Below are 22,213 nucleotides of genomic sequence, written 5' to 3' on the forward strand. Positions count from 1 at the left end.
ACATTGTAATTCACCAACATTTCTTCTGACAGCGAAGCTCTACCCACCAATGTGGATTGTAACAACAATATCCAGTTCTCCTGTGGAAATTCCATCTGTTTAGCTATCTTCTCAAATGAAATAAAGAGTGTTCAACATCTTTTTTCTCAAACTTTGGAAGAGCTTGCTCAAATTTAAACATCTCCCCACTGGTTTATTCATCATCAGAACGTTCCTCAGAATCTGAGGTCTCTTTTTTAACTTCCAGTCTTTTAAGATTGAATGCCCTTTCTCTTTCCTTCTCTTTTTCCATTTCCTCTCTTTCTTTATCCTTCTCTCATGCCTGGAATTCCAGTTCCAGCTTCCTTCCTTCCTCCTACCTCCTTTGCATGCCTCCTTTGAAAAGCCCTATATTTTTCTCTTTCTGCCCTTTCCTTTTCTGCTGCCTTTAGCTCAAGTTTTTTTCATTTCCTTTGGTTGTTAAATTCAAGCTTCTGCATTTCTAACTGAAGTCTCACTACCTCCAGCTATGACTCACTAGTGTCAGGTATTACTTCTAACTTTAAATGCTGTGCCATACCTTCAATTATATCTGCTTTCCTAACCCCAACTGTAATTTATCCACCAATTCCAGTAACTTAACTTGAGTTACCTTTTGTAAACCAGCCAAAGTTATAACTTCAACTCTCAAACAAGTCAGAGGAACTGCCAAAGCCATATTGCAGTCTCACCACGACAGCAAAACCTCACCCCAACTCCACAATTCAAAGTGCTTCTCATACTCGTAACCTTAAGATTCATCAACTCCAAATAAAAATCAAAGAATTTCAAACATGTCCCGCAAAGAGCCCCCAACTATGTTATGGCCCAGCCGATGGCAAATGCTGTGTTGTTCAAATCCCAAACAACTGCCACAACTTGTTTTGCAATTTGTATAAATTTTGAGATGCGCGCCCTGAATTCAGTTGTAACACGGCCACCAAGTCTTATAGGTTTTTACAAAACTAGATTAAACATTTATTAATAGAAGAAGTGACTTTAAATACATACACAAATCTACAAATTACTACTATGATAATTTCTAAATCCCCTAATCAGCCTAACTCCCAGTTACACTTTTGTTAAGGCAACAGTAAGACATACAGATTTTAAAAGACTCAGGTAAAGAAACATGCCATGAACAAGTGGTTTTCCAAGTGCGTTTTTTTTTAACTTCAGTCCTTTGAAGACACCAGCTTGAGGCTTAGATGCTGAAGGCTTTTCATACACTTGTAAGATCTTAAAAATACCTACCCTTACACACAGCCCTTGCTCCTTCTTTATATGTAACTTTCTCTTTGAATGCAAATACCCATTGTTTCACTATTACTTTGGACTTTATCTCCCTGATAATAAAACCCTCTCACAGCACTAAGTTTTACCAGTAATCTTTGGGAAAAATAACCGCACTGTTTCAAAACTTCAGCTGGCTGGGTGACGCATTTCAATCCCTCTTTTGAAAATAATCTGGTCTGGTTTATTTCAAAATGCAAATGTTCCCTTGACCCCTACATTTCTAAACTTCCCCATGTTTATCTAATTAACATTTCAAACATAACCTCTCTTCTTAGATCAAAGCCCCCAGACTAACTGCCTCCAATTCAATTAAATCTCACACATGTGCACAGACACATATAGACAGATGGACATATCCAACTATTACTCCATTTTATAATAAATTCCAATAACATTACGGGAATTATTATCTCTTCTTGACACCGATGCCGCACATGCGCAGTGTTTTACTCCATTACATCATTGTGAGCAACAGAGGAGGCAGCGGTCATAAATAAACAAGAAGCAGCATGGTGGCATTTTTACTCAATCTATTTAGGGAAACGATGGTCAGGATACATGAATGTTCCTCCTCTCTTCATCTTCTTTGTGGTGAAGCCTCTGCCTCCCTCTATCCCTCCACCACCACCCCCCCCCGGGCTGGCGTTCAGCACCATCCATCCCAGAGTGAAGTTCACCTGAGAGCCTCAAACTAACGTGTCAACGGGAGGGTTGGGAGGAAGCTGCCACACACACCCAAACACAACCCCGGCCACACACCCGTGAACTCCAGGTGAAGCCGCCCACCTCAACACTTCTTCAAAAAAAAATCTTGGTCCGTGACAACTTATTGACTGAGGCTGAACTTGGGAGTTTGGGTCCAGTCCCCGCCAGCCTCCCATTGGCTTCCTGGCCCTCCCAGCCTGCCCATTGGTTGATGTGCCTGCCAATTAAAACATCGCCATAGAATTTTGTCCCTTGTCAAAAAAAGCTTTCTGGCAGGCTGGGCAGTGTGGAGTGACTTCACTGGATTCCTGTGCTTAATCTTGTGTTGGCAGGGAACACAATGTTCATATGGGTGCCTTGCCTCATAATGTCTTGAAGCATCTCACACCAATTAATTAGTTTTAACGTGATGCTATGGAGGCACATAGCTAGCCCCCACAAACAGTAATGAGATGATTGGTCAGTAAATGTGTTGGTTGAAGGATTAATTTTGGGCTGGACTTTTGCGGAACTCTGATGCCTTTATCCAAATAAAGCAAAGGGATCATTTACATCAACGCGTGCCTCAATTTCACAATTCATCTGAAAGGCAACACCTCTGACAGTGCAGTACTTCCACAGTGCTCTCAGCTGGGATTATATACTCAAATATCTGGAATGTGGCTTAAACCCATGACCATCTACCACTGAACCACACCGACAACTGGCCTTAATGTCTGAAACTGGCATCTCACAAGGTGGTAGAAGATCAAAGTTGCTATTTATCTATTGCTATTATGCTTCTGCATTGAACACATGGCAGCTTCTGTGTGGTTGTATTGTTCTAACAAAACAAAAACCATGAATGGGGGTTATTGTAGGGGGTTCCCCTTTTCCCTCAGAGGCCCTTCCACACTCAAGTTTGTGACACCAGATTCACAAGTGTGTGGCTTGAACAGAGTGACCAGCGGGACAAGTTTCTTCTGATAATTCACAATTGATTTGTTGAATCACCCAGAACAGCACAGTTCAAAACCCTGAAATTTAAAGCAACTCGATCCCAGTACCAGACACAAAGTCACCATGACTCGGGCTTAAATTTACAAAAACACAGGCAAAACACCAGGTCTTGTCCTGTAACCTTAAGAAAAAACCGTCAGATCAATATCACCCAAGGTATGGCTGAAACAAGTTACAAGGTATTGGCAAAAAACACCAAGTTTTTGCCCCAAACCTTCACAAAACCCTCAGACCAATATCACTACCATTTGGCTGAAGCTTACAATCCCAACATGGCTGGTTTGTCCAGTGTTGACTGTAGGCCTGAGTCAAGGTGACCAAACTCGACCCTTCATCTGACTGCAGCCCAAAACCTTCAGGCCAACATCACCATGATACGGCTGAAAACATTTACAATCCCCAACATGGCTGGTCTGTCTGGTGTGGAATGTAGGCCTGAGTCAATGTGTCCAGCCCTGACCCTCTTTCTAACTGCAGCCCAGATACTCAGATCTGCTCTTCTTTTATAATAATTTAACTCAGACATGTCAAAACATATTTCCTGTTGTTCCAATGTCCATTTAGTTGACCCCACACAAAGTCCAGACAAATGTCATCAGCTCCTGCTCGGTTGAAACAATATGGAGTTTTTCATGGAAGATGTAACCAGATGAATATTATCAGTTCTCATTGTATGATCAATTCTCCTGCTGTTTGAGATGGCACAGTAACAGCACAGTAACAGCACAGTAACAGCACAGTAACAGCACAGTAACAGCACAGTAACAGCACAGTAACAGCACAGTAACAGCACAGTAACAACACCTAGCTCCAAAGTTAATGAGGGTTTAAATGAGCATATTCCAGTACTATTGTCTATGATGCAGACCTTAGTTGCATAATTCCTTGAGTGTACTTTATTGATGATATGTCCTTTGTGTCATCGTATTGGGTAATCAGACTTCTTGATTGCATTAATTGATGTCCAAACCCTTTTGATGAGTCACCGTGTTTTACTAAATGTTCAAATTGGCCCCTTTTTCTGCCTAACCTTGTACTGCTGACTGCAGCTTATCTTTTGTAATTATTGTTCCAATCTTGAGGTCAAAATGTCCATGGGTTTGAATATGTTCCATAAATTTCTCAGCTGGAGGGGATTCCAATCCTACGTTATTAAAGGGGACATGTAGGCAAAAGAACATTGAATTAGACAAGGGTATGGGAGATAGTGGTTCATTGGAAAATTTTGTTGACTTGAAAACCAATCAGAAATTGTTTTTCCCTTTTAAATTTGGCATTTTTAAAATTTGGTCATGGGTGTCACTGGCTAGGCCAGCATTTATTGCCCATCCCTAATTGCTCATGTTCAGAGGGCATATCAAGAGCCACATTACTGTGGGTCTGGAGTCATATGTGGGCCAGACCAGGTAAGGATGGCAGATTTCCTTCCCTAAAGGGCATTAGTGAACCAAGATGGGTTTTTACAACAGTTGACAATGGTTTCATGCTCATCATCAGACTTTTAATTCAAATTCTAATTCAAATTACACCATTGGCCACAGTGGGATTTGAACCCAGGTCCCCAGAGAATTACCCTGGGCCTTTGGAATACCACTCCAGTGACAATACCACTACACCACTGCCTCCCCTTGTATCTGTCCTGAAGAGTGCAAGATGAAAAGTTTCAACAGCATGCCTCTTTTTTCAGAAAAATGGCATTTATCTCTCAACCAACATCACTTAAAGCAGAATACCTGTGGAGACGGTCGCCACATCCTATGAAAGAATAAAGGAAATGACCATATTGGTCATTATGGGCACTTGCTGTACACAAATTGGCTGGCTGCCTATCAGAAGTGCTTCATTATCTGTAAAGTGCTTTGGGATGTCATGAGCTTGTGGAAAGGCTCTAGCTAAATGCAAATCTTTCTTCTTTCTTGTCTGGGCGTGTCTGATGGTTGCCAAATCCTGAGAATGTCTTTCAAAGTGAGGGCATTTTAACCCAGCTCATAACCCCCTGGGCTGGGACAAGGGAGGAAAAATCAAGCAAAAGTTCCTAAACAAAAAACAGAAATACCTGGAAAAACTCAGCAGGTTCCTGCTTTTCACTCTCCTGACCTTCTATTCTGCTCCACCCCTCATAAATAGTATAAAATCCATCACATACCTGCGTCTCTTTAGCTCCGAGTCATACAAACTCGAGACATTAACCCTCTTTCTCTCTCCACAGATGCTGACTTTTTCCAGCGTTTTCCGTTTTCATTTCAGATCTCCAGCATCAGCAATATTTTGCTCTTATCCTTACTTTTATGTTCAATTCCTCTCGTAATAAAGGGCAGCATTCCACGAGCCTTCTTAATTACTTGCTGTACCATTTTATGAGTCATGCACTAGAACACCTAGATCCCTCGGTACCTCAGAATTCTGCAGCTGTTCAACTAACACTCTGCTTTTCTATTCTTACTGCAAAAGTGAACAACTTTACATTTTGCCATATTATATTCTATTTGCCAGATTTTTGCCCACTCACTCAACCTACCTATAACCATCTATAACCCCATATATCCTCTTCACAACATACTTTCCTACCTAGCTTTGCAACATCTGCAAATTTAGCTACCATGCCTGCACTCCCCTCACCTAAGTCATTGATGTAAATTGTAAAAAGTTGAGGCCCCAGCACAGATCCCTGCGGGACTCCACTTGTCACCTCCTGCCAATCAGAAAAAGACCCATTTATGCATACTCTCTGTTCCCTGCCAGCCAATCTTCTACCCATGCTAATATGTTACCCCCTACACTATGAGCTTTTATTTTCGCAATAACCTTTGATGTGGCACCTTATCAAATGCCTAAAAGGGGAGCATAAAAATCTACAGGGTCCCCTTTATTCACAGCACATGTTACTCCTTCAAAGAACTCCAATAAATTGGTTAAACATGATCTCCCTTTCACAAAACCATGCTGATTCTTCCTGATTGCCTTGATTTTTTTCTAAGTGCCCAGCTATAACCTCCTTATGATCAATCCTAACACCCTCCCCATGACAGACATCAGGTTAACTGGCCTATAGTTTCCTGCTTTTCATCTCGCTCCCTTCTTGAATACAACGGTTATATTTGCTACTTTCCACTCTGATGGAACCTTTCCAGAATCTAGCGAATTTTGGAAAATTAACACCAACACATCTATTACCTCATTAGCCACCTCTTTTAAGAGCCTAGGATGAAGTCCATCGGGACCTGGAGACTTGTCAGCTGCAGCTCCCTCAGTTTGCTCAGTACCGCTTCCCTAGTGATTGAAATTCCACCAAGTTCCCCTCTCACCTCCACCTCCTGATTTGCAGCCATTACTGGAATATTTTTTGAATCCTCTCTAGTGAAGAGAGAAGCAAAATATTTGTTCATTTCATCCACCATTTCTTTATTATCCACTGCTAAGTCACCACTGTCACTCTCTCGAGGATCAACACTCACTTTACTTACTCTTTTCCTTTTTAAATACCTGCAGAAACTCTTGCTATCCATTTTTATATTTCTAGCTAGCTCCCTCTCATACTCTAATTTCTTTCTCCTGATTAACTTTTAAGCCATTCTCTGCCATTCTTTGTATCCTGACCTGTCACTCTTCCTTGTGCAGTTATATGCTGTCAAGCCAGAAAGATGTTCTACCTATCACACAAATGAGTAATATGGTATTTGAATTTCAGTTTCAGCTAAGTATGTAGCCATATGTCTGAAAGATTGCCAAATTGTATCAAACAGTATGTCCCAGCCATTGTTCGCAACGGGCAGGGTACAGATCGTACCCAATCAGCCCATACTTGCAAAACTCAAAACACAGTGTCCAACATTAGATGTGATTCTGCGACTGGACGATATTCACTAAATAATCCTCAATGTGCTAAGAATTACGCTGACAAGCAATTTAAGATAGTCAGTCGGGCTCACAATGTGGCACATTTGCGTTTGCTGGAAGCTATATATATTAATACACAGGGCCCTGTTCTTTGCAGACAGAAAGAACATGTACACACATTGCGCCTGTTTCAGCTAAACAAAATAAGTGGCAGCCATTCACTGACTTATTCCTCAGGGCAATGCCTTGACCAATCAGGTACAAACTGCCTGGTTTAAATTTCAAACAATGCTTGGCAGTTATCTGTCAGTCACCATCAGTGGTGCATTCTCCATGGCAACACCACTTGTCAACCAATCAGCATTCTCTTCACATACAGCATAAATTGTTTTCCCCCTTATATCGGTATTCTTGTGAGTGTCCTGATGAGTGCAAGATGAAAATCTTAGGCGTGTCTCTTTTTGTAGGAATGTATGCTTTTTCCTAATGTTTGATGCTTTCCTTAACTATAGTTAACCACAGATGGTGGGTCCTCCCCTTAGAATTTTTCTTTACAGTAGGAATATACTTATTCTGAGTACTCTGTAATATCTCTATAAATGTCTGCCACTGCTTCTCTATTGATCTATGCCTCAGCCTAGTATCCCAGTTCACTTCAGCTAGCTCAGCTTTCATGCCCACGTAGTTGCTCTTAATTATGTTTAAAATACTAGTCTTAGACCCACTCTTCTCCCTTTCAAACTGGATGTAAAATTCAACCATATTGTGGTCGCTGCTACCTAGGCGTGCCTTCCCTCTGAGGTCATTAATTAATCCTGTCACATTACACAATGCCAAGTCTAATATAGCGTCCCCCTGTGCTAATAGATCTTCTGGCTATTTTCCTTTGCTTCATGCTTTTAAACTACATGTAATCTTTACCTCCCATTAAGAAAAGGGAAAATGAAAAAACAAAACATTCTAAATGCAAGAAAGATTAATGATGAAACCTAATGCTAAAAACGCACTGCAAAACTGGACTGAAAAGACCCAGACCAATTCCTAGCTGCACCAATCATGTTGCTTTCCTTGCTCTCATTCTGCTGTTGGTCGGAGCATTCAGTCCGAACCCAGTTTATGTAAATGATAAATGTCCTCATTTAAACGTGGCATAATAATTAAAAGAAGCTGTTACTCTTTCTCGTCAAGACCATTTTAGTCTGCTTTTGGTTAGGTTCCCGGTCCTCGAGAGTCTTAATTTCAACTCTTGCATCACTGACCCAATGGACCAGGGCATTTACCCTGGTGTACTAACCCAGTGCAGCCACTTCACACTTTGCCTCTATGTTATATTCAAAGTTCAGTAGGATGGGTACTGCACACGCTATTTTCATCATGGTTATCTAATCATTAGGGTCCAGTCTGCATAAATGCTACAGAAGCTTTTGTTTGGGAAGGGTGTGGAGTGAGTGCAGGGTGAGGACTATGTTATTACTAACACATTTTTCCGAATAAATTGGTTTTCTCCTACAGTACTTTACATGGCAGGGTTCTCCCAATCACTGATCTTAACTTTGGTAGAGGATCCATAAAGATGTTATTGAAATGACCTAAATGTCACCCGTTTTGAGGTTCCTTGCTGGGTTGCTGCTGGTCAATGTTACGGTGGGGTGATTGGAAACTACCCCTGCCACCTCACCACAGAAATTTGCACAACTGATCGGTAGTTTTCCTTTTCGAGATTTACGGCCAGATTTCAACTGTAGCTCGTTTTTACCCAGCCAGGTCTCTAGACAAACTCTACAACTTCGCCGAGTGCTCTGGCCTGCATCTGATCCTTGGCTTGAACGCCCTGCTGCGGAATCCTGACAACTCCTGGAATGGTTCCAGTGGCCTGAGTCTCCTCAAGTACTGTGCCGGCAAGAAGTATAATATATCCTGGGAGCTTGGGAATGGTAAGTGAGCTTCTCTGTCCGGTTAGCAAGTTCCACTTTCCTCCCTCACCTCCCATGAACCTCCTTGAGTACGTTGATTTGTGTTCATAGCGCCATGTGACGTTAGGTTTGATAGCTTAGCTATTACAGAGAAAGGACAAAGAGGCACAGGAGTAGGCGCAAAATAGATTTACTAGAATAATAACAGAACTGTGGGTTTATACCTATAAGGGGAGATTCGACAGGCTGGAACTGTTTCCTCCAAAAGAGAGAAGGCTAAGAGGTAAACTGAGAGGGATCTTTAACGTTCCGAATGGGTTTGATAGGGTAGACGTAGATCAGATGTTTCTACTTGTGGGGGGGGGGTCCAAAACTAAGAGCAATAAACATAAGATGGTCACCAATGAATCAAGGAAACTTCCTTAATGATTGAGGGAATAGAACATGGCAATTGCCACCACGGGGAGTAGTTGAGGCAAATTACATTAAGGGGAAGCTTGATAAGTACACGAGAGAGAAAGGAATAGGAGGATATGCTGGTAAGGTGAGAGGAAGTATAGTTGGAAGAAGCTCGTGTGCAGCATGTACACAGGCATAGACTGAATGGCCTGTTTCTGTGCTGTAACTTCTATGTAATTTGATGTAATGTTAGCAACATGGCCTCTGTGTAAGAATGGTTACTTTTTGCGCAGCTATGAAGGCTTTTCTCTCCCATAGCCACACAAACTGCAAAGTGTAATCCGGGTGTGAAACCACCCAGCGCACAATTAAGTGTCGGGGAATGATTTTGCAATACTTGAGCTAGATACTCACCGTAGTAGGGTCTGCGTCTGGTGCAAAGTGAATGTAAAGAGATTTCCCAGTCAGCTGGCCATTGGAAACGCCTGGGAGATTTACAGATGTCAGCAGCTGGAGCAGCTCACACTTAACATCAAAAGGCAAAATCATAAAGTCTGGAAGCTAAGATGTAGACTGCAAGCTTAAGTAGGCATTCTAGAGGATGGCTTTACTTTAGCTGAGGGTGGGCCTTTTAGAATCTTTGCTTGGAAGATTGGGTGGATTGACCACAGGTTACAGTGGAGCCTGTGTGAACCCTGGGATGAATGGTCTCATGGACTTTTCTCATTCCATTCTTCCTTTCATACAGGAGTGCATTTGTTCCCCAGAAGGAGATTTGCCTGGGAAAAGGGGAGAGCTAACAATAGTGCCGTAGAACCTTTAACAAGAGATTCGGGAAATACCCTGATTTTCCCAAATGGCAGTGCACACCTGCTTCCGAGTTCTCAAAAAGAGTGGTTTTTAGTTATTCTAGAAAACGAGGCAAGTTATGGCTAGGTGCCCAATTCTGGTTGGATGTGTTCCTAAGTACTTCAGTGCATGGCATGCTACACACACCCCACCACCCCACCCCCACAACTCCTGGGACTCCCTCCCTAACAACACTGTGGCTGTACATACACCACATGGACTGCAGCGGTTCAAGAAGGCAGCTCACCACCACCTTCTCAAGGGCAATTAATGATGGGTAGTAAATGCTGGCCTAGCCACCGACACCCACATCCCACAATCGATAAAAAACTCCCAGTCTCATGCTCCCACCATTGGTCTATCCAACACATTCATCCCCAAGGCTAACTGGGAATGCTACACCAGTGAGAAACAAATTCATCATGAACTCAACTGAATAATTCATCACAGTCAAACAAACTTTACCCCCACCACCCACCCCCCATCCTGCTCCCCACTCCCTCAACTCTTCCAGTTTTTAATACAAATAAACAAAAAATGTCCGGAGAAAATGAGAAAACAAAAGCCACTATGATTTTTTTTCCCCCTTCTCACAATCCTCCGAATTAATCTTTAATCCCTGTGGATTCCAGGGCAAGGTGGGAGGGAGTAGCAACCCCGTCTACAGCTGGTAACGTCATTGACTGGAGAACCTACCATCTCAATGCAAAAGCATAGGGGCTGAAATCTGAAATCTAGATTAACCCAGATTGAAGTGGAGAGTGACGTGGTGCTCCCTGGGCCTGGGTGGGTGCTGCTGGCATTCATACACACTGGGCAGAGTATTGTGCTCGCCGAGCAGGCGGTACCCAACCCGAACAGGTGTAAAATGATGCGCGACGATGTCTGGTGCCTTCATCGCGTACTGGCGCGACATTTCGGTCGGCAGGTGCGGACAGGAGTTGCCAGTCCCTCCGCGCCAATTAACGGGCCTATTAAGGCCAGTAAAGTTCCAATTAATTGAACCTTTTCACTGCCTGTCCAACCTTAGAGTTGGCGGGCAGGCGAAAAGGCCAAGCGGCCTTTGGACTTTTTGCAAAACATCATCCACGGGCGGGATGAGTTTTCGCTCAGTGATTTTAAAAAAAAACTTTTCTAACTCATTTCTAACATGCCGTCCTGCTCATGAGTCAGAGTCACACGAGGGGACATGTTATTAGCATTGTTACGATTCTTTATTTTTTAGTTTCAAATTTTTTCAGTTCCCTGAGGCAGCTCTGTGCTTCAGGGAGCTGTTACTGCGCGCACCTCCCCAACGCGTGCGCAAGTTTCCACGCTCCCCCCCACCCCGGCAGTGCTGAGAGCGGGTTTCAAGCTGGTTGGACATTAATTTAGTCCCGGGCCCTCCCATCCGACAAGGGGAAAATTCTGCCCACTGTGTGTGTTGAGTTCACCCACACAGGCAAACACTAGCATTTGATCAAAGCAGGACTATCAGTTATTTTAATGTTATGTCCCTGCTGTTAGAGCAACGCCAAGTTTAATGGCAAACTCGCAATGGTGCTGGGTTAATGCTCCACCAATTGGTGAGACATTACATCTGTTCATGGTCTCAGTTAGACTTGACGCAGTGACGCACCAGACTAGACTGACAGAGACTTTGCATCGTGAAACCTTTCTGACCTTTCTAAAAGGTCGTGGCTGAAAGGGGATACAAATACTCACTGGGTTAACAACGTCTAATGCTCAAGATGAGGCAAAGCACTTTGAAGAAGGGTTTATTTTAGTTTAGCTCTGATCATTAGACATCAGTGGAAAAAGGAAGGTTCCTGGGAGTTTGAGTTATATCAGTTCCTGGAAGACCACAAACTTCCTTCAGTGTAATCCATTCATTCTGACATACTGAGCTTTGTTGTATAAGTGAGTTGAAATAAATAAAGACCTTTAGACTGAGCAGACCAGACCCTTTCTCTGCTGCTGGATGAAGCAGTTGTGCGAACCCTGAAGTTGTTTACAACTCTTAAGGAGGCACTGCCTTGGCACGTAGGCATTATGGTAAGAATAGGAATCAGAGTAGGTCATTTGGTTCCTTGAGTCCTTCAGTTCATGGCTGCACTGTATCATTCGCTCCACACAAGTGCCAGGCAGCGACCATCTCCAACAAGAGAGAATTTAACCATCACCACATGACAGTCAATAACATTATCATTGCTGAATCCCCCACTATCAACATCCTGGGGGTTACCATTGACCAGAAACTGAACTGGACTAGCCATATAAATACTGTGGCCGCAAGAGCAGGTCAGAGGCTGGGAATCCTGCGATGATTAACTCAGCTCCTGACTCCCCAAAGCCTGTCCACCATCTACAAGGCACAAGTCAGGAGTGTGATGGAATACTCTGCACTTGCCTGGGTGAGTGCAGCTCCCACAACACCCAAGAAGCTGGACACTGTCCAGGACAAAGCAGCCCGCTTGATTGGCACCATATCCACAAATATTTACTACCTGCACCACTGACACACAGTAGCAGCAGTGTGTACCATCTACAAAATGCACTCTGGAAACTCACCAGGGCTCCTTTGACAGCACCTTTTAAACCCACAACCGCTACTATCTAGAAGGACAGGGGCAGCAGATGGATGGGAACACCATCACCTGGAAGTTCCCCTTCAAGTCACCCACCATCCTGACTTGGAAATATATCGCCGTTCCTTCACTGTCGCTGGGTCAAAATCTAGGAACTCCCTCCCCAACAGTGGGAGCACCTACCCCACCTGGACTGCAGCGGTTCAAGAAGACAGCTCACCACCACCTTCTCAAGGGGCAATTAGGGATGGGAAATAAATGCTGGGCCCAGCCAGCGACACCCACATCCCAAAAATGAATTTAAAAAAAGCATTCCGTCTAACCACCGATCAGAGCAGGCACACCTCATTTTGCTCCAAGTCATGACAGTTTTGTCAAACAACGATGTGCTTGATGATCTTTGGAATGTATTTGTTTTAAAGGGTGAGTGCAGATAAGTGTCATCTGTAAGAAACGATTCCGATGAAGAATGGCGCTCAGCAACAAGACCTGAGTTAATACCACTCGGATATTCAACACGGAATACTTAAAGGATATTTTTGTACTTCTCGGACACTTTGCTTTATCTCTCAGCATCCAGCATTGACAACCCTAATCCCTTTGAGCTACAGCCCAGAGGATTCGGCTGTCAGTCACATTTTAAAATGGAACACGCGACACTCACCTTCAGATATATCCCTGGGAAGCACATACCTGAGGGGGAGAGGGATGGCAAGAGTCGGAGGAGAGGGAACGGATAGAGGAGGGATCACAATGACGTTTTACAAGTGGCTAGGATTGGCGAAAGAGGTTCACGTTGTTCTTGCGAAAAGATTGATGTCAGGTTAAATCCATTTCAAATATCATACGGCTTTATTTTACCACCGCAGACTTTAGATCCAGATGTAAAGAGGGAACATGAGGATTGTTCTTAATGTCCTGTTTAAAGTAGTGCTTTTATTTCAGGACATTTTGGGGACGTATTTCTTTCTATTGCACCTAGTGTATTTAACTGCGCTGGTGCAGCAAGTAGAAGAGAATAGTTTGGGAAGGATTGCAGGCCCATAGTGGAGTCCACCAGATTGTCCATCCATAAATTGAGCGGAATATCAGGCATTTTCTTGTTTGCAGTCCGTGATCCTTTCTGTCTGGTCCACCTTTCTAGCACTTGTAACAGTGACTGTGAAACTACTGGAGTGTCACGAATACTCACCTGGTATCTAATGTGCTTTAAGGGAAAGAAATCTGCTGTCTTTACCTAGTCTGTCTTATATGTGACTCCAGACCCAGAGAGATGTTGACTCTTAACTGCCTTCCAAACCACCCATTGATATTCAAGAAGGTGGTTCAACACCACCATCTCAAGGGCACTTAGGGTGGGCAGTACTTCCTGGTCTTGACATTGACACCCACATCTTGAGAATGAATAAAAAAAGTTCTAGAGTTTTGTTTTCTTAATCAAATGTGGTATTTTGGGAGAGTTTGTACAGCAATTTGTCTCAGGAGATTAAATCTATTGCGTCGTGCCCATGTTAGTGCAGGTTGTCATCAGTCTATAGAAAGGGCAAGCTTGATGGGCCAAATGGCCTTTCATGTTCCCTGCTTTCTTCTGCCCCATTCCTGTAGAAGCAGGTCCTTCCCTTTCCTGCAAAAGATATTTAATTTTAATATTTATGCTCTGTTCACAAGACAACTGTAGTGTCGGCTGAAGCCGGATTCAGGTCTGGCTTCCTCCAAGCAGTCTCACTCCACTTCACTTCAGTCTTAATACTTTTAATTTACAAGCCAAGTTTGGTGTCGGCCGAAAGTGGTTTTGGCTTCACGTGGACATTAAACTTGCAGAGTATGAGTCATTGAATTATTGCAAATTAAACAAATGTAACTTGAGGAATGTGCAAAATAAACAGAATAGCAATACTAAATCAACTGAAACACTCTCAGGCAAGTAAAAATCAAGAAAAATGCTACCAACAATTAAATATACACACATCAAGTTCCCCATAGTTGCACTCAGCATCCAATTACAGTATAAAATCACTGGGTCCAGGAATCTCTTTTGTACCCAGTGCATTTTCATAATTTCCCAATAATAATATACCTCCCAATTCTTCCCTCATCCTTCGCTTTTCAAAATCTCTCATCTGTAGCATCCGCAAATCTTAATTATCCCTCTGATCCCAAGACCTGACTGTCTGTTTATTGCCTATTCAAATGGTGGGCCACAAGTTCTACCCGAAACTAATTAAAGAAATGTCCTTTTTGGAATAAGCTATGCCACGAAAAGAGAGACTTCTTTTTAGTGACTGGGCCTGAATGGTACTGAATGATCATTCAATACCCTCAAAGGTTAAAATGAAAGAGACAAAAACCTCCAAACAGAGGGCCGAATGTAAAGAGTGATGGGGTAAGAAGTGCTCTGGTCCTTTGCATCACAATTTTGTCATCACAAATAGTTTTGTGATTTTGTGACGAGTTTACAACTCTGCTACAAACACAGAACAGAAGCATTAACAACTCTCATTGACTCTACTCCATTCGAGCTTTCCCCCTCCATCATTCGTCCCCAATTATTACTTGGATGCAAAATTATGAGCCTTGTTGAAGTAAAACTGATTTATGTCCAAAACTTAAGGCCCTAAAAGGACCTGCCCACTCTTGTGCTCGGGAATTTCGGATGCCCCAAGACAGGATATGAAAATGAATCACCTTGACCGGTATTTGGAGGAGGTCTTTCTGCAAGGGCAGTTTCTCTTTTAACAGGAATCTGTGGTTTCAGGAAAGAACCTTGAGCTCTTGACCATTACAGAGATTTATTGTGCTGGCCTCCTATAAGGGTAGTGGCTGTAGCTTCTACACTAGTTACTGCAGAGTCACTTTCTGAAGGCGTTGGGTGTTGGTGCCTGAACGCCCTGATATTAGGCATGGACTTGGAAAAAACTGCCCTCATTTGTAAGTTGAAGCAGTAGGTATTGGGTGGGTGGTTGAACACGGTGGGCTTGGCAACTGAACCCAGGGCTGCCATCTAGACTAGATACTGAGAAGCAGGAACCTTTGTTTGATTTTTTTTCTCCCTTGCACAGCCTACGGGCTATGGGTTAGTTTAAAATGCCCCAATTTCTAAGGACATTCTCAGAATTTGGCAACCATCACACACTCCCAGGCAAGGAAGAAAGAGTTGCATTTCTATAGCGCCTTTCACAATCTCACGATGTCCCAAAGTCCACTTTAGAGCCAATTAAATACTTTTGAAGTGTAGTCACTGCTGTAAATGTAGGAAACACAGCTGCCAATTTGCACACAGCAAACTCCCACATACAGCAGTGTGATAATGGCCAAATAACCTGCTTTCATGATATTGACCAGGACCCTGTGAAGAACTCTCCTGTTCTTCTTCAGATTAATGCTGTGGGATCTATTACTTCCACCTCCCAGGCCGACGGTGCCTCTGTTTAACGTTGCATCTGAAAGTCAGCACTCCAATGGTGAGGCGCTGACTCAAAGGCATCATCACAATTTACAAACCAAAGTGATACAGATCATGTTTAATGAAGAGATCATAGTGGCTTAATCTGAAGCAGAGTAAGCAGTTGCAGAGTTTCAGTTTGCAAATCATTGCTCCCTAAGTGTTTACACTGTGTAGTGATGTATTTATACTGTTAGCATTTGCAATGCCCAACTCTGACAGCATGAAAAATGCCCGGGCCTGTTATTTTAAGCAGCTTTTCACTAGAAAAAATGTTCCCGCTCAGCAGAAAGCCCCTTTCGGATGAACTCTTTGCTTTTAAATAGTTTACGCTCCTTGAATCCCCCTGACATGCAGGGAATTAATGGGCTGGGCTTTTTATGCTCCACAGTAACCCCCCTCCATCATGTCAAGTTCTTCCAAATATTTTTATCTACTTATTACTTTCAATACTACTTTCTGTTTATAGCCATTTGGCTTTGAAAATGGATGATTTCAATTTTAAAAGAGCGAGTAAACGGTTGGGTTCGTACCCAATGGGATCGCTGGAGTCCTTCCCCCTGCCAACCTCCCTCAAACCCAACTCCACCTCATCACCTATAAAAGAGAGCAACCATGTCATTTTTTGTCCTGTGATAGTCCTTGTGCCTTGGATTCCCGATGCGATACTTGGTTATGAGGCAGACTGCAGTCGTGTCCTGGTATCTGCTTAATGCTTGTTTATTAGTACTACATCTAAACAGGTTACATAGTTGGCATATTGTTTCAAGGCATGGCATTCCAATCTCCTGCTCTCTCAAGTCTACCTCATGACTGACTGATGTCGGTGATACCTCGTCATCTATATCATACATGAACACATCCCAGCGGTTAACCCTTCTTCCTACAATTTTAATGACCGTTACTTTTGGTGCGGTGTATCATTCGCAAACATTGACCAGCAGGAGGCACTCTAACTGTCTGACTGAGTGCCCCGAAGTTAATGGGCACCCAACCGTTTTGGGCAGGATTTTCCAGTCCTGCCAGCGGCAGGCTTCATGATGGGGCGGGACCGGGACTTTCGGCGTGCCGCCATATGGTCAGTTTGCCGCCGGCGTTGTAAACGCTTCGCAGCTTTCTGCTCCCACCTTTCATGGTGGGTCGGGTTGCTGGCTGCACCATGGTGGGCGCCGTACCCGCGTGCGTTTGCATCTCATGAGTGCCCATTAAAAAAATCCGGCTGGCTGGAATCGCGCCTCCTGCTCCAAACCATTTGGTTTGGCGGCTAATTAGACCGGAGCCAATTGCGTCCGGATAAAACTGCACTTCACCTCACAACTTTGCAAGGGGGGAGCAAGGAGTTTATAATCACACACTCGATGGGGTGGGAGGGAGGGGGGAGACAAGACAGAGGCAAGGGAAGGGGCTAACAGAGGCACGTGACCTGGGGGGGGTGCGGTTTCCTGAAGCCCAGGAGGGAAGGGACAGAGACACATGAATGGGGGAGGGAAGGAAGAGGGGGCATAAGTGAAAGGGGTCGTGTGCGTCATGCTATAAGGCTGTGCCTGGCATGCATGTCCTGGTCTCAGCCCAGGGAGGGGGAGGGCTTGTCCATTCTGTGTCAGTCGTGTACAGCATGGAGTGGTCAGTCCCTCACACATCTCGGCCCTGGACGTTGGTGGCTTGTTTCTGGGTCATAGATGGCACAGTCACAGTCAGGGGAGGCGTCTGCAGCCTGTAAATGGGGAACTGGTAACTAAGAGGGGGCAGGTACTCGATGGTCTCCTGTGGTGGGGCAGGGAGTAGGTTCTCGGTAGATTATTGTGCATAAAGCCTCAAGTCGGGGACAAGGTTCTGTCGACATGGGACATGGGCACATTAACAGAAAATGGTTCGGGGGGTGGGACAGGGATATCCACCAGAATTATGATGGGTTCCAGGATTACAGGAGGAGGAAGGAGAGTGTTCGGAGGAGGAAAAGGTCCACATGATGCTCTTTCAGGATGATAGGAGGGAGTTGGATGGTCACGTATGAAGTGGGGGTGGTGGTGCTGTTAGAAGCTGGTCTCATAGTAGAACCAGAGCAGCACCGTGTCACCAGCCGATGCAGATGAAAAGTAACCTTGGGAAAAGAATTGCCAAGGTAGGGGTCTGAGGACTTGAGGGAGGAGTCGACTGCTGCACTTTTGGGCCGATTAATGGGGCATCCTAATAATTTCCACTTCAGGACATGGAAAGTACAGCTCAGCTGAGACATAAGCAAAAACAGCTGGAAAAACTCAGCAGGTCTGACAGCCTCTGCGGAGAGGAACACAGTTAACGTTTCGAGTCCGGATGACTCTTCATCAGAACTAAAGAAATATAGAAATGAGGTGAAATATAAACTGGTAGAGGGGGGGTAGGACAGCTGAGACATGTTAGGAATACTCAAATGCCAATTGAACGATTTGGACAACTTAACTCGTGGGGCCCTTCCTCGTGAGAATTGAAGCTATTATTAAAGATGTTATAACTGGGCACTTAGATAAATTCGAGCCAACATGGTTTTGTGAAAGGGAAATCGTGTTTAACCAGCTTATTGGAGTTCTTTGAAGAAGTAACTGGAGCTGTGGATAAGGGGGATCCAGTGGATGTGCTGTACTTAGATTTTCAGAAGGCGTTTGAAAGGTTATTGTGAAAAATAAAATCTCAGGGTGTAGGGGGTAACATATCGGTGTGGATAGAAGGTTGGCTGGCTAACAGGAAGCAGAGTTGGTATAAATGGGTCAGTTTCTGGTTGGCAGAATGTGCCACGGGGATCAGTGCTGGGGCCACAACTTTTTTCAATTTATATAAATGATTAGATGAACGGATTGATGGCATGATTGCTAAACTTGCTGATGATACAGAGATAGGTCGGAAAGTAAGTTGTAAAGGGAACATAAAGGAGGCTACAAATAGATATAGATAGGTTAGGTAGCGGGGAAATGTGGGGAAATGTGCGGCTGTCCATTTTGGCAGGACAAATAAAAACAAAGCATATTATCTAAGTGGTGAGAGATTGCATAGATCTGAGATGCAGAGGGATCTGGGTGTCTTAATGCATGAATCACAAAAGGTTAGTGTGCAGGTACAGCAAGGAATGAGCAAAGCTAGTAGAATGTTACCATTTATTGTGAGGGGAATTGAAAACAAGAGTGGAGAGGTAATGCTTCAGTTGTACAGGGCATTGGGGAGACTACATCAGGAGTATTGTGTACAGTATTGGTCTCCTTATTTAAGGAAAGATGTAAATGCATTGGAAGCAGTTCAGAGAAGGTTTAGTAGATTAATGTGTGGAATGGGTAGGTTGTCTTATGAGGAAGGGTTGGACAGACTAGGCTCGTATCCACTGGAGTTTAAAGCATTAAGTGGTGACTTGATTGAAACATCCAGAGAAGACTTGACAGGGTGGATGTGGTAAGGATGTTTCCCCTTGTGGGAGAACCTAGAACTAGGGACCAGTGTTTAAAAATAAGAGCTCGTCCATTTAAGATAGAGATGAGGATTTTATTTTCCTCTCAGAAAGTAGCGAGACTTTGGAATTCTCTTCCCCCAAAGGTGGTTGAGGCAGAGTCTTTGAATATCTTTAAGGCAGAAGTAGATAGATTTTTCATAAACAAGGGGGTGAAAAGATATCGGGCTCGGGGGTGGGGGTGGGGGAAGGCAGGAATGTGAAGTTGAGATTGAAATTAGATAAGCCATGATCTTATTGAATGGCGGAGAAGGGTTGAGGGGTCGAGTGGTCTACTCCTGCTCCTAATTCGTGTGTTCGTACAAGAATCCACAGTGACTTGGGGCCACATGCTGATTGGGTATGAATGACCATTTCTCTCTCACATAGGAATGCGCAGATGTCGGAAGGATCAAACTGTAAAGGGGCAACGGCTAAAGTGCAAATGGCAAAAGCTGCAAAGATCTCTACACACCGCAGCTGAGAGGCTCAGCTTTTACCCGCCTCAACAATTACAGTCAACACATTAGAGCAAGTTTGGGCTCTAGTCTCCTCCAAGTGACTGACAGTGCCCTGCGTTGAGGCTCATTGCGCCTGGCTGTACTCATCCAGATCCTACCCACTTTGTGAAAATGCTGTGAATCCTGTGGCGTCTGGGAAGGTGGGGGTCAACTTCCAGGGTGTGTGACAGTTACAAAGACGGATCTGGGAATAGAATTCCTGGCATGAGGTCAGCCCAAGGACTTCCCAATGGCCCTCTAGCTTGGCGATGGAAAGTGATTATTGCAGGGTTATGTTCAATCATGTCTCTGTTCAATTTTCCTGCAGAGACAATATGAACCATATGAAGGTACGAGTTAGGAGCTGGAGTAGGCCGCGAGGAGCCTCCTCTGCCATTGAATAAGATCTTGGCTGATCTGATTGTAACCTCCCGCCTACCCCGAGATGAGGAGGAGTGCAGAATGGAGGCGGCCGGCAGTGCTGCCTTTTTATGGCTGCCAAGGAACTGAGGAGGAGGAGGAGAGCCCGTCACCATCAGGCAGGCCTAAGGAAAGTGCCTCACCCTGAGGAACGTGGGCCAGTGGGGCCCCACGAAGACCCAGAAGCTGAAGGGGAGATACTAATTCCATGGAGGTATCTGGTGCCACCCAGGGTGGACTGACCTCAGACACTTGCAGACGAGCGAGAGACGGTGCTGCTGATGCCTCCACTTGTCAAGGAATGTGGTGGCCGACACCTGCCATGTTCTTCAGTAGGATCTGACACCGTACAACCTGAGAGGCCAACCATAGTGGCTCTAAAGGTGAACGCTGTACTCAACTTTATCATGACTGGTTCATTCCAGGCTCCGCTTGGGACGTCTGTGGATTATCACAATCCTCTGAGAGGATACCACCCTACTCAGTAAGACACACAATTATGTCCAATTCTCCCTGGGTGAAGCCAGCCAGGCTGCCAGAGCAGTGGGATTTGCAGCGATCATCGGCTTCCCACAAGTGTAGGGCGCCATCGACTGCAGGCATGTGGCTTTAAGAGCTCCCTGGATTCACCAACAGAAAAGGCCTCCACTCTCTCCATGTGCAGCTGATCTGTCATCATCGAAAGCAGATTATGCAGTTCTGTCTGAGATACCCTGGGAGCTCCCATGACTCGTACTCACAGGTGCCAAACCTTCTACAGCCCTCATCGTATCCAGGGCTGGCTCATCGATGATAAAAGCTACCCCCCAAAAGACGTGGCTAATAATGTTCGTTCAGCAGCCACAGCGTCCTTCAGAGGAGAGGTACAACGCAGCTCATTCTGTGACACGCCCATTGATTGAGCAGAGCATTGGCGTGTTGAAGATGTGTTTCCAATGCCTGGATCAGCTAGGTGACCTTCTCCAGTACTGTCCCAAGAGGGTGTCCCACATTGTGGTGGTTTGCTGTGCCCTACGCCACCTGGCGCTCCAGATGGAGGGACGGAAGAGCTGCGCATCTCCTCCGATGAGGAGGACATCGAGAGGGATGAGCCTGATGAGGGCCAAGATGTTGAGGCCTCAGAGGAAGAGCACACAGCAGGGGCCAAACACGGCAGGCGCGCCTGTGAGATTCTCACAGGCACAGGTTTCCAGGACGATGAGGATGTATAGTTCATATGAGTCACTTTCGCTGGAGCCCTCCATGATGCCTCGACATTAACACCTTCTTTGCTATCCTCAGCAACTCAATGAAGGTCACCAACCTCAGGATGAGTATTCACCATCTTGCGTGATGATGACCTCATCCATGGACGGCTGGGCAGCCTCTGGGATGGCCATTTTCTTGTGGGAAAAGAAGTTGACCAGCGCGGACTGGGAAGAAATTGGACATGGTGCCATCTTTTCAAGCTTTGTGCCAACATCTCACTGCCCGTGGCAGCCTTCAACAGGCCGGAGCAGCATGGCAAACCTCAGTGCACTCATGGCAGAATGCCTGGCACGCTGTAAGGTGCCTCAAGAGGAACAATCGTCAATCATTGGTTCTCATGTGAAGGTCTGAGGACTGACCCAAATCCGGACTGTGGCATCTCTCCACAGGCCATCCCTGACCTCATCCTCATACTGAGTCCCCAGCATGAGATCGTTCTTTAGGATGCTGCGGTCGGTCACCCTCAGTCGCTGGTGTGAGCCTGAGAGTCAGGTCACCTTTGTGTGCGCAGAGAGAGCTTCAGCAGCACCATCGCCTGAACATTGACAAACGCTCATCACCTAGCCTGC

At 44.8% G+C, this 22,213-nt stretch overlaps 1 protein-coding gene across 1 annotated transcript in view; it reads left to right on the forward strand.

Annotated features, from left to right (window-relative positions):
* hpse2 (heparanase 2) overlaps positions 1–22,213 on the forward strand; it is a 521,818-nt gene that overhangs the window by 271,980 nt on the left and 227,625 nt on the right. The window contains exon 4 of the mRNA XM_041209324.1: positions 8,616–8,789. Within this exon, the coding sequence (XP_041065258.1) occupies positions 8,616–8,789 (174 nt within the window). The remainder of the gene's footprint in view (positions 1–8,615; positions 8,790–22,213) is intronic.

Source organism: Carcharodon carcharias, chromosome 17 (assembly GCF_017639515.1).
Source record: "Carcharodon carcharias isolate sCarCar2 chromosome 17, sCarCar2.pri, whole genome shotgun sequence".
In the NCBI taxonomy this organism is placed as follows: domain Eukaryota; kingdom Metazoa; phylum Chordata; class Chondrichthyes; order Lamniformes; family Lamnidae; genus Carcharodon; species Carcharodon carcharias.